The 12,204-nt window shown below is 35.5% G+C and overlaps 2 protein-coding genes across 3 annotated transcripts; one reads left to right on the top strand and one right to left on the bottom strand.

The window, feature by feature from the left end:
* Nucleotides 1-1,320: 1,320 nt before the first annotated feature.
* LOC133873117 (GDSL esterase/lipase WDL1-like) lies at nt 1,321-4,578 on the bottom strand. The gene is made up of 6 exons (XM_062310839.1): nt 4,422-4,578; nt 3,881-3,958; nt 2,871-3,020; nt 2,547-2,623; nt 1,726-1,872; nt 1,321-1,636 (listed from the first exon to the last, which is right to left on the bottom strand). The coding sequence occupies exons 1-6, from the start codon at nt 4,533-4,535 to the stop codon at nt 1,429-1,431; spliced, it is 774 nt and encodes a 257-aa protein (XP_062166823.1). The 5' UTR covers nt 4,536-4,578; the 3' UTR covers nt 1,321-1,428.
* A 2,639-nt stretch (nt 4,579-7,217) lies between these two features.
* On the top strand, nt 7,218-11,352 carry LOC133873529 (protein N-terminal and lysine N-methyltransferase EFM7). 2 transcript variants are annotated; one of them, XM_062311244.1, is made up of 7 exons: nt 7,218-7,467; nt 7,583-7,644; nt 7,972-8,105; nt 8,687-8,832; nt 9,090-9,161; nt 10,676-10,783; nt 10,876-11,352. In XM_062311244.1, exons 1-7 carry the CDS (start codon nt 7,407-7,409, stop codon nt 11,046-11,048), a joined length of 756 nt encoding a protein of 251 aa, XP_062167228.1. In that variant the 5' UTR covers nt 7,218-7,406; the 3' UTR covers nt 11,049-11,352. The 2 variants fall into 2 exon arrangements, with proteins under 2 accessions (XP_062167228.1, XP_062167227.1); XM_062311243.1 differs by having other exon boundaries at nt 10,867-11,352.
* The last annotated feature ends 852 nt before the right edge of the window (nt 11,353-12,204 follow it).

The following is a 12,204-nucleotide window of genomic DNA, read 5'->3' as shown; positions in this document are numbered from 1 at the left end:
TCCAAATGACTCAAACACCAGTTGCGTAACAAATAAAGAGGACACAGATAAGGTACATAAAACAAAAATGCCAAAAAAAACTATAGAAAACATGTAAAATAATGGAACAACACATTGGCATCCGGTGGAGCAGCGGTCACTTGCCGGCGCGTGAACACCACGTGCCGGCGAAGGCCAGAATCTCCACAGGAGGCTGACAGCAGTAGTGGAAGGCAGAGGTAACTGTCACGCGTGGCTTTGCGCTGTCCATGGGTCAGTGCGTGCGGGACACGCACCCGCAAGTAAGATCTACTCGCAAGCGCGTGTAGGACATGCTCTAGCGTGTGGTGGTCGGATAGAGCAGCAGTTGACGTCAGAGCAGAGCGGAGGAAGCCCAGATCACGGTGGTGTGGCGTGTGAGGTGTTGGAGCTTCCTGAAGAGGACATATCTGATTTTAAAAAAAAAAAATTAAAAAAAATCCAAGAACTTCAGGAAGAGGTCAGATCCAAGGCTGAGGGCGGCATATGGAAGCTGAAATCTGACCTTCCACAAGGGAGAAGAGGCCAATGATGCTGTTGAACTTGGATAAATTGCCACAGGCGATTGATAAAGCCTCTGAAAAGGCGGATGGAGCCTCAAACGAGACGAAAAGCATCAGAAGAGGCGAGAAAGGGTGGGGGAAGGAGGAGGAGGGGAGTAAGGGGGAAGGGGGAGGAGGAGGTTGTGGATTTCACTACCTCCTCCTCGACGGTCAGGGAAGAGGAGTTCTTTGTCTGAAGGAGAGGAGAGAGAAGAGAGCGAAGGGTAATTTTTGTCATGCCTAAAGTCTTCAATGTCAAGAATGGCGCAAAATATTGAGTAGATCAAAGACTTCCAGAGGATTTGGGTTGATGTCCAGATATTGCATCTCTATGAGAAGAATGATATTCAATGGCAAAAAACTCGATCATATCCATACATGTTGTCATGTTTATAGTCTGTTTTGTCTTTTAATTTTGAAAGTTAAGAGTGTGATTTTAAACAAAATAACAAAAAGCATATCGTTTGAAAGTGCGTTTTTAGAAATTGCAATTTGAAAATGTACAAATTTGTATTTTTAAATCGCATGAAAGAGTATCTATTTTTAGAAATGCACGAATTTAAATGTTAAAGTGCAATTTAAAAGGTCAAATTACGATTTTACTAAACGCATAACTGTATTTTTAAAAATTGCACGTTTTTTAAATTATACGTTTTGAAACTGCGAATCCAAACAGATCATTAGATAGGCACGACACCTTTCAATTTGTCCTTTAATAAATTGAAGTCTATATCAATTTCCAATTTTCCATGAAAAAAACTTGTCTCGGAAGTGTATAATGTCTATCAATTTCATAAAATCAACCTTAAAATTTGAAGCTGCTGTCAAACATTTGGTATTTTCTACAATATTTCATTGATATTAGGAGCTATTCCCATTGCATGTATCTCAGAAAGCTGGCCTCACTTAACATGGTCTTCACATCAGAACTCACTGGATAATTGGGTAAAAGCTGTTCAAATTCAGCTGGCAATGACTTCCAGTGTAGACTTGGTTCCCATTCTGCCTCCCTAAGAACCTTCATTATCTCCTTCACCACTACCTTGCTCCCCTCAGCTGATAAATGGATTCCATCCCTGCATAATTAGGATCCAAGACCTGCCTAATTACTTAATTAATATATATATAAAGTTAATTAACCTACAACACATGCAAGCAAACTTACGTAAAGTAAGCATTTGCCCAACCATCCTTTTTCTGAAGTGCAGTCCAAAGATCAACAGCCTTCACATCCATCTCTTGACACAGCTTTAAACATGCTTCTGAATATATTCCGCACAACTCGTTTGTACGCAGCTCTGCTAGTTGATCACTAGCGATCCCAGCAACAAAACATATATATATATATATATATATGCCATTAGAATTGATTGAACTCAGTTTAAACTCATGTTAAAATATTAATATTCCGGAAACTTCGCTTGCCTTCCTCGAAGTATCACGGGTTTTGCAATGTCACTGTTGAATCATCTCATTTTTCAATCCCCACTACCGTTAGAATTTTGTGTTAACTTAAACGACTAACATGTGAAATGTCTCTTATACCCCTATAAGATTTATAAAAATATAAATTTACCCTTAATTAAAAATAAAAATCTAAACCAGGCTCACGGCTAACATTGGGTCACCAGGGACAGACTATGCACTTTTTTCTTTTTAATAAAAAAAATTAAAAATAAAAAGAAGTATTTTGGCATTCTCTTTTAAGATTTAATAGAAAATTTAACGGACGAGTGAAATTAGAAAGGGGCTGAAAAATAGAATACCAACTTGAAACTTTTGATAATTCGACGGTCGTAACATTGTAAAACTCATGATACATCGAGGAAGTAATGAAGTTTCTCCTATTAATTTAAATAATTAAATTCATAATTTTATTTTTATTATTTATCATTTTAAACTTCTAAAATAAATAAGAATTTAATATAATATTAAAATGAAATAATACAAAAGATTGTTGCTAATTAAGTTGCTAACTATACACACCCATATGTTTCGCAAATTTTTGCCGCATTAGTAGGAGGAGCAGTAAGAAAGATAATGCGAGTCTTCTGTGAAAGGTTCTGGCAAACAAAAAGATCCGTGTTAGAATTATAAGTACCAAATTTACATTAATTTTCTTTACCTTGAAAAGATTAGATCATGATTCTCTCCTGTTGAGAGGAACTAGAGAGGAGCTGATCTTTTATATTCAGAAGTATTTTTATAATTTTATACTATATAAAATTATAAAAACATCTCTAGATATAAATGATCGACTCCTCTCCAATTGATTTTCAATCGGAGAGGATCCTTATGCGAAAAGATTACCTTAAGATGGATTGCTATCTTCCTCATATTTTCAACATACTCAACAAGTGGTACATGAGCACTATGAAGGCCCAAGCCAGATGGGTGAGGACGCATTGAATCATTACCACCAAAGTAGACTATCACCAAGGAAGGTTGTTGAGCGGCATCCTAAATTAAATTTAGGATCGATGTTAAATCATCAATTATCCAAAAAGATTAAGTTAATGGAAAGACATAAATTTAATCATTTAATTAATACTTTAATACTTATCCTCAAATGTGGGCTTAAACTCCGGCCATTTTAATAGGTAAGGGACCAAGTGTGCAACATGTGAAATATTTAATTGAAATAGGAAGTAAATTACGGAATTAAGATTCAAACTCAGGATTTTTGGCTTTGATACCATATAAAATTAATATTTATAGAAAAAGTAAAATATGGAGAAGAATAGGGGAAATTCAAGAGAGAGAAAAAAGGACACAAGGAATCAAAGGTGGTTCGGTGTTAGAAACTTACATCCAACACTGTGAATTAGCTCTAAAGGATACATTGTGCTCATTGACATGTTTGTCTACAATACAAATGTCTCTTATTATAGGGTTTAATTAGAGTAAATACAACTATGGTAATCAAATTCCAATATTTGATTAGAATTAACTCGTATATACAGAATATTTCAATATCAACCAAATAAGAATATACAGAAAATATATTTTCAAAAGTTTAAACTAATAAGAAATGATTGATTACAAAAGCTTAAACTGATAAGAAATGATTAATTTAAGCACAACTAAAAGGGTGAAAATGCATAAATGCCAAGCAAAAACGCTGCCATTTGCATGACCAAATGCCCAAAAAAAGATGAAATTAACGAACAATAAATCATACCATATCCATGTTTAACCATAATTTTGAGACTATAAAACAGTTAATCCACAATCTGATCATGAACAGCCTACTTGCAAGACAATATCAGTCATGGTATGGCTAAGATTTAACAGTAAATTATACAAATTATATGAAATACCTTTGGAAAAACTTGATCCAAAACCTGCAAAGCTTGCCTCGAAGTCCAACCAGCGTATCCTCGCAACAATATGTCTGCCTATTATACCCAATAATTAATTACCAACCAAACTCACTTAATTCCAATGAGTCCCAGAAGTCTCTTAAAAAAAATCACGTACTCTAAAAGGATGCGTTAATTTAATAAACTGAATCGAAAGAATTTTCTCATATCCAAATTTGAAGGAAAACTCTGTCCTCTACTTGCCCAGCCAGTTGCCATCCATTTTGTTGAATAATAATAATATAGAAAATAAAAGCATCCTTAATTCTCTACAGAGAAGGTGCAAATCTTATAAAAAAAGCAATATTCAAAGTTATAAGAAGTATTCCTTGCTTGAACTTGATGGTGATTAAGCTCTAATTAAGCTAAGATTTGAAACAAATTAAGGATACCAGCTGTACTCTATATTAACTATTTGATTACGATATAAGAATCAAAAGGATTAGAAAATGGAGGAAAGGGAAAAATGAAGAAGATGAAGAATTAAGTATATACGTACCTTTCGAGCATATATGTCGGCAAGAATAGCACCCCATCCATGGTCACCGTAGCTGAACTCAACTATGGACGAACCGAACAGCACAAACTGAGGTCTCATTATTGGTCCAACCATCTCGGCCGTTTCTCGATCTCTTTCAATTTATTTTATTTTATTTTATTATATTTATTTATTTTCGTTTTCTTTGGAGATCTTATATATATATATATATATATATGTACTTTGTGCATTAGGTACGTTGCACACCACTCATCCATGTCCAGCTGTTCTCTATATATTATTCGAATTAACGATAATGAAAAAGAAATCTACCAAACACTGCCTTTATTTTTATTAATTTATTTATTTAACTTCACTTACCTTTCTAAACTACCAAACATATGTTGGGCTTTGAGGTTTAATTAGCTTGCAGGCTGTATCCTGTTTTGTCCAAGTGTAGCATGTTACTCTCTTGCCCTTTGTATAGGTTGTACTGATGTGTATGTTTTGGAGTTTGGTTCTATAAAAGATTTCTTCCATTAAAAAAAAAAAAAATCGAAAATATACCAAACATATTATAACGCCTAATAAACTTAAAAAAAATTACAATATAGAAAATAGAAACATTTTTTTTAAAGAAATTAAACTCATGGTTTGATTATTTGTAAATTGAGACTTCCTATTAGAAATGGTTGGTAGGTGTCGTCATACTCGTCACTTGGCAGCCGCTTTTTCATTATTATTATTATTATTATTATTTTAATTTTTTTATTTTTAAAAAAAAAATTGGTGATAATTGTATTTTTATAATATTTTTGTTATTTATTTGATAACAAGTTATTCAAAGCACGGGGCCTTGATTTCATCAAATTGAAACACATGGGTCTCAATGTCAAAAAGTGCAAAAGTAGGAGGGGTCATGGCATAATTTTTCTAATAATAAATTAGAACACAAAATGTATGTCCAAAAAATAATAATAAACACATTTTAAAATACTTCTGATATGGCAATGGGACATGTAATGATGATGTTCAAATCTGTCATGATCACTCCTAAACACATAACGCCTCTAATACTTGTGCAAATAGAAGAATTAGCACGAAGACTTTTATTATCTGTTTCGCAATTTTAATAACAGAATATGATTCTGATTCTATTTTTTTGTTTTAAATAAATTATATTTTTTTTTTTTTTTTTTAAAAAAAAAGTTGAACTTTAAAATTTGTAAACAGAATAAGAATTCAATTCTGACTCAAAAATTCGACACCCAAATAATAAAATCATTGAAAGATGAATTGAACTTTCTAAACTTAAGAGAATGGATGATTTATCGTGTGTACATGACTTAGAGCACTAGTAGCAGATGCCCTATAAGTAGTTCTGTTCCGTAAAGTAGGAAAAATTTAAAAAAAGTCAAAAAAAATCAAGTCATAGCAGTTACCCTATTTTAGATAGTCATCATTGGGAAGCTACAGTACTTCTCAATACATTGGCTAGCACTGTAGCTACCCAATATAATATTTTAATAATAAAAAAAAACGCCTCTCTCTGAGATTCTGTTTCCTTCATGCGTCCTTTGAATTACTTCACATGTCCTCATTTCTTTCCGTCGTCCTTCATTTCCCAACTAGAACCAGAAGCTAAACCAGCTGAACCAGAGTTAATGCCGAAGCGAAACCGAAACCGCCTGAGGCTACCAATGCAGATCCAAAACCCAAAGAACCAAAACAGAGCTCAATCCAATCCAATGAAGCCGCCGATTGCAAGATGATTGATTTGATCATTAGGTCTTGCAAAATTTCCCTCTCTCTTCTGCACGCTAAACTTGAACTTTTTGTTGCTATGATATTTCCAAAGGCCGACGATGGCTTTAAGGTCTGCTTCCGGGATGAACTGGACCTCGGAGAAGAAGACGTAGCCTCGATTTTGAGTGGACTCACCAGCGAGGACAATGAGGAGGTGGCGACTGGCGAGTATCCTCATCGGCTTGCAAGAAGTTTTTGTTGGAGAGGCAGCGGGTTTCCTCCGCTCTGCACGCCATGAACAGAAGCTGCAGCGTAGTTGAAATAGGTGTTGGGTTTGATGGGTTGGTGAAAGAGAAGTGTGAGATTAAGAAAGTGACGTGTGAAAGAGAGACTGAGATTGGTTTCTTAAAATAATAAAATATAAAAGGTAAAAAATATTATTTTAATATATAGAGAAATATAAAAAGAAGTTATTGTTGGGCGTTTTTATATAGGAAAAAAAAAGTGGTTTGATTTTTTAAATTTTTTCTAAATTAAGAAAAATGGTTAGGTGTCTTTTGCTAGTGCTCTTAATGGACCATTCCTTGCCCGGGCCTGTCAGGTGTCGACCATTAATTGGTTTATACGTGGGTTGTCCATGATATTTGGTCATAGGCTTTGGCATGGGACATACTTGATGGTCTTTCCGATGGTGTGCATGAGTCACGACTATTGCCTTGTCAGAAGGAGCATGACGCTCCCCCTCAGTGCCCTCACGTTTCTTGCATGGTTTTTCATGAACTATGGCCGGCAGCATCGAAATTGAGATTTGACTCAAGTGGGAGAGGTGATACGGTGCTTCGTGCGCTTACCAATTCTCCTGAAGCCTTGAGAATAGCGATGTAGAGCTGGTTTGAGCTTTAATTAATTAGTATTTCAATGGGATATGTTTTTGCATCTAAATATTTATTATATTATTACTTACATAAAAAAATATATATATTTATTATATTAACAAAAAAAATATTTTTTAATTAATTAAAAGATAACAAGATGTAACTCATTTTTCTTAAAAATCTTGATTAAAATTTAGACATGGAATCGCTGGTAAAGTCTAGAGCCCGGAGGATCTAGCGCTGAAAATAGAGGGCAGACTGGGCAGTGAGATGGTCAACGGCACGTCGTTTCCCGTATTTCCTTCCCTTATAGCTTTTGCTAGGTCTGTTTCAGTGTTTTGTAGCAGTTTGGAGCCGAAAGAGAAAATAAAAGAAACGAGACGCAATGGACATAGCTCTGTTCTCCCCATCTTCGCTTTTTCCAGACGACGATGACGCTTCTTCTCGTACTCACTCTCTCGCTCTATGTTCTTGTTTTTTTTTTTTTTTTTTATAATTTTATAGCTCTTTCGCTTTGCTTGTTTTATATCAAATTTAAGAAGCTGGCCGTTTTCCTTGCAGACGAGGAAACGACAGAGACCCAGCAAAGCTACGAGGAGAGGAGGCATGGATTTCCTGGAATGGTAAACCTTGTTGCTTTAGATTATCACTGTACAGTTCATTTGGATGGATTTGCCAAATTGGGTTTGGTTTGTTTGTGCAAATTCTATCAATGAGGCCATTTTCTTTTTCTTCTGTTGGTTTGAAAACTGAAATGCAAATCTACACATATGGGTTTAATCATTGAATTAATATTCTACCGGGTACTACGTAAATATGTGAGATGGATTACCGTGGTGGAGTTAACAATTTCCAAAATGGTTGCTCAGCTTCTGCAATGTTTGTTGTTGGGGGTTTTGGGCTAGTGTCCTGTTTTTAACACCTACCCATGTGTTTGGCTTTGTATGTAGGAACTGGTCGTCCGAGAATTTTCATTCCATCAGCTGAATGCCAATTTACTCTGGCCTGGGACATTTGCTTTTGCAGAATGGTTGGTTCAGCACCGTTCGTGGGTAGAAGGCCGACGATGCATTGAATTGGGCAGGTACATCTATTGTTTGTTTTTGTTACTATTAGATGATTTTGCGACTCTATAAGTTTGTTCTTAGCAATCTTTATCATAATGATTTTGTACTCCTGTTGATAGTGATCTGTGTTTGCATCTTGTTCTTGATTCGTGCAGTAAAAATCTAGCTTTGTTGTTTGTTTGCAACTGCACTAATACCTATCTATTATATAGAAGCTTGTTTGTCTGTGGTATACTTGAAAATTAACATCTGTTCACTGTCATCTGCCATCTGTGTGGGTAACTAATACATGTCAAGACCCAATATTTTGTGTTTATGTGTGAGATTTGTGCTTCATTAGTGACCCATTCTTCTGTGGCATGAATCCTGGCTTGAGGTGTAAACCTAAAATGCCTCATCTAATATGAAACGGAGTTACTAGTTTTAAGCTTTTTGGTCTTCTGATACTTGTTCTGTATTGCTTCCACTTAAATACCTTGTTTACTTTGTTATTCTTAATTAGTTCACAGTTTAGTAAGTTCTCTGTATCTTTGTAAAAAATTTATGTCTAAGGGTTTAATGTTTGTCTTTTGATTCTAAATATTCTTTTCAATGGCAGTGGCACCGGTGCTTTGGCCATATATCTTTGTAAATCATTTTCGCTTGACATCACAACATCAGACTATGATGATCGGGAAATTGAAGAGAACATAGCTCATAACTGCAGGACTAATGGGATTACACCTGTCCTTCCTCACATAAAGCGTGCGTTCTCTTCTATGCCCACTTAGTTATGGGAGTCATATGTTGTCAACTAATGAGGAGAAGAAATTTATACTTAGAATGTTCCATTCAGATGTGTTCATTAGTTAGATTAGATATCTAACTTTGGGTTCTTTTCATCTGGATTGCTAGTGGAAGATAATTGTGTTGACTTTCTTATTCACAATTATTCAATTTCAATAATTGATTCGCCTTTTGGATTAAATGTCTTTAATTCAAGACCATGCTTTTGTTTTCAGATACATGGGGAGACACATTTCCAGTCGCTGACCCGGACTGGGACCTGATTATTGCCAGTGATATCTTATTGTGTAAGCGTCTCTTCTGCTAGCTTCTTTCTGACTTGACTCAATTAAACTGTAATTTTTTTTTTTTTTTTTTTTGTGGGGGAGGGGAGGGGGGGGGGGGGGGGGGGGGGGATTGTCATGCAATGAATTGTTTAAAGTACAAGAAATGCATCAAGAGGAACTGGCTAAGAAAAAAAAAGCCATACAAAATTAACCCAGCAAAGTGGGGAGAAACCCACCAAACTAAGCTACGAGTCCCCTGGATTATGGTCTGTGGAGGTATGCAATCCTGATGGGGTAAAGGGGAGTACAGAAGCACTCAGTTCCGTATTGAGATATTGTCTGTGCTAATGTCATAGTCACTCTTACTCTTGTTGGTGAAAACAAGCAATACTAATGTCAGTTGTTGCCATATGGATAAGCTCTCTTCTGGTATGTCATGTATATCATGGCATTGTTAATCTTTGTTTTGGGGTGTTGATAGTTGATACTTTATACTTTCCACTGGATCCCTAGATCTGGAAATTCCAGTTGGCCATCTTATCTATAAATCTTGCTATGTTGGATAATTTGTGGCTCTTTTAGTGAGAAGTCTTTCCCCCCCTCTCCCTCTTGATTTCATAAGTACTTTTAGGACAGATCTCTTCTTATATCACCTCTTCCTTTGTAATAGTTAGTTTCTCATCAAAAGAAGAAAACTTTATGATAGTAGTTCTGGATCGACTTGTGAACATTTAGTAAGATGTCAAAGTATGTTCACAATATTTTGACTCGTTGGTTTTGTTATTATTGCATTATGTTTACAATTTAATTATGCACAATGTAAACTGATGAGACTTGTGTGGTGAAAAACCTAACAATGTCCATCTTTAGAGAGAAAGAGTGCTTGTCTCGTCTCATTGGCTGGAAAACTCTCCATGGATGCTAAACTTATTTTGTCGTCAACAAGAAATAGGCCATGTTTGCTAAACATTCTGAAAACATTTTTCTCTTCTCAAACATGACAAAAACACGCTTTTCATAAAACAGTTACCAAACGAGCACTTTTCAAAAAACACAACATTTTTTAAAAAACAAAATGCTCCTTTTTAGAAAACTTCTCACAACTTCTTATAAGAATATTTTGAGAAAACACGTGTTTTTCTTTTTCCAGGTGTGGAGTTTGACTTACTACTTTAAATAAAAAAAAATTAAGATGGCTGCAGGACCACCCCCATCGGAGAAGAGGGGTGGCCACTTCGCGCAGCAATCCCTTTTTTTTTTTTTTTTTTTTTATTTAAAGACCACCAATTGTTTTGCCTTTAGAAAGATTAAAACACACTTTTCAAAAATTTACCGTACAATTTTCTTCTTTGGACCTCACAGATAACACTTTTCAAATGTGGATTCCACCGAAAATACTTCTTAACTTTCTATCACATAAAAAATTTTCAAAACACTTCTCAAGTTTATAATTTTAGTGTTTGTATCCCTTCAACCCCCTCTCCAACAATGAAGAAGAAATTGGTCTTAATATGTTTCTTCTTGTCTGCTTGTAGATGTGAAACAGTACGCAAACTTGATAAAGACTCTTTCCTTTCTTCTCAAATCTTACAAGCCTAAGGATAACCAAGCAGTTCCACTGATGGAGATTGAACAGAATGGTGGTAAGTAATAGCAGAATCTATGCTTATATGTAATAGAGAATGAAATTTGTAATCTTGCTGAGTTTTATGGCCCTTACTGGTAGAAAAAGCAGGGTTCAGGTTGCCCAAGCCAGCATTTCTAATGAGTTGGAGACGCAGAATTGGGAAGGAGGATGAGTCCCTCTTCTTCACTGGTTGTGAGAATGCTGGGCTTGAAGTAAAGCATATTGGATCCCGTGTGTATTGCATCAAGCCTAGGGAAACGACTGCTTTGGAGACAATATAAAGCTAATAGTAGAAGCTGGTACACTCTTTTCAGAAATTGAAATCAACCCGAGTCAATCGTGGTCAAGATCAGCACCATAGTACATTAACCAGAGAAATTTCCTTTATGACTCAGCTTGGCAGAATATTTGTACTCTTATTTTTTCTCTTGAGAAATTCTACCAGATATACAAATAATTTTTTTCTTCTTCTCAGTTATGGAAGTAGAAGAACCTTGGGAGAGTTTTTGTAGTCCCTATCTGCAATATGTAACATGTACTTCAAGAATTTGAAATTAATTATCATCCCAAACAGATGATGGATTCCGTTAAATGCCATGTCAGCGTCAATAAAATGACGACACGTGTCATTCTTAATACAAAAACATATAAATATATAAAAAATGATTGTAAGCATCAGAAGATCAACTGTCTACCAACCCGTTAATTTCATATTGATTTCGTATATCAAATTTGCAGATCGTGTCAAAAACTATCAAACTCGGAAATAATGTATTTTGGTTAGTTTCTTAGGGTCACATAGAACGTTTGTTGGTGTCCACTAGTGAAGATATTTTTGACCAATGGTTAGTGGTTAGATTGCACTAGGGAGGATAGACCTCATCTTATTCACTAAATTGGGACTCGATGGGGAGACAAACTTACTGAGAAGGATCAGTCCAGAAAATGCTCTCAACCAGTCGTTTGCAAAAGTACATTAGATCCAATATCACTTCTCAATAATAGCTGCTCCACTCCTAAAGCGGTCCATCTTTTATTTATTGCTGATTTGCTGGTACGTGTATATATATATATACCTCTTATTTTGATCGGATCACATGGCCACCTACTTGAGGCTGGAGTTCAATTTGGACAAAATTCCACAACCATTGTCCTTCTCCAATGAAACTTCCATGTCCAATTATCACATTATTTATTTGGAAAGGTTAACAAAGTTTACTTGAGTAGTTTGGTATGGTGATCTCATTACTCATCAGATAGAAACGGAGCCAAAAACTCTTATGAATAAGATCGAGTTAAGAGCCAAAATTTTTTGCTAGTAAAGGCTAATAGCCTCTTTTTTTTCTTTTCTTTTTAGGAATTTAGGGGGGGGGGGGGGGGGGGGGCATGGCCTATTCCGGCCTTTCATAAATCCGTCCCTTCCATTAGGTGTCTTGT

Source organism: Alnus glutinosa, chromosome 7, assembly GCF_958979055.1.
Source record: "Alnus glutinosa chromosome 7, dhAlnGlut1.1, whole genome shotgun sequence".
In the NCBI taxonomy this organism is placed as follows: Eukaryota; Viridiplantae; Streptophyta; class Magnoliopsida; order Fagales; family Betulaceae; genus Alnus; species Alnus glutinosa.
Note: the sequence above shows the minus strand (reverse complement) of the source record. Positions and strands in the feature narration are given on the sequence as shown.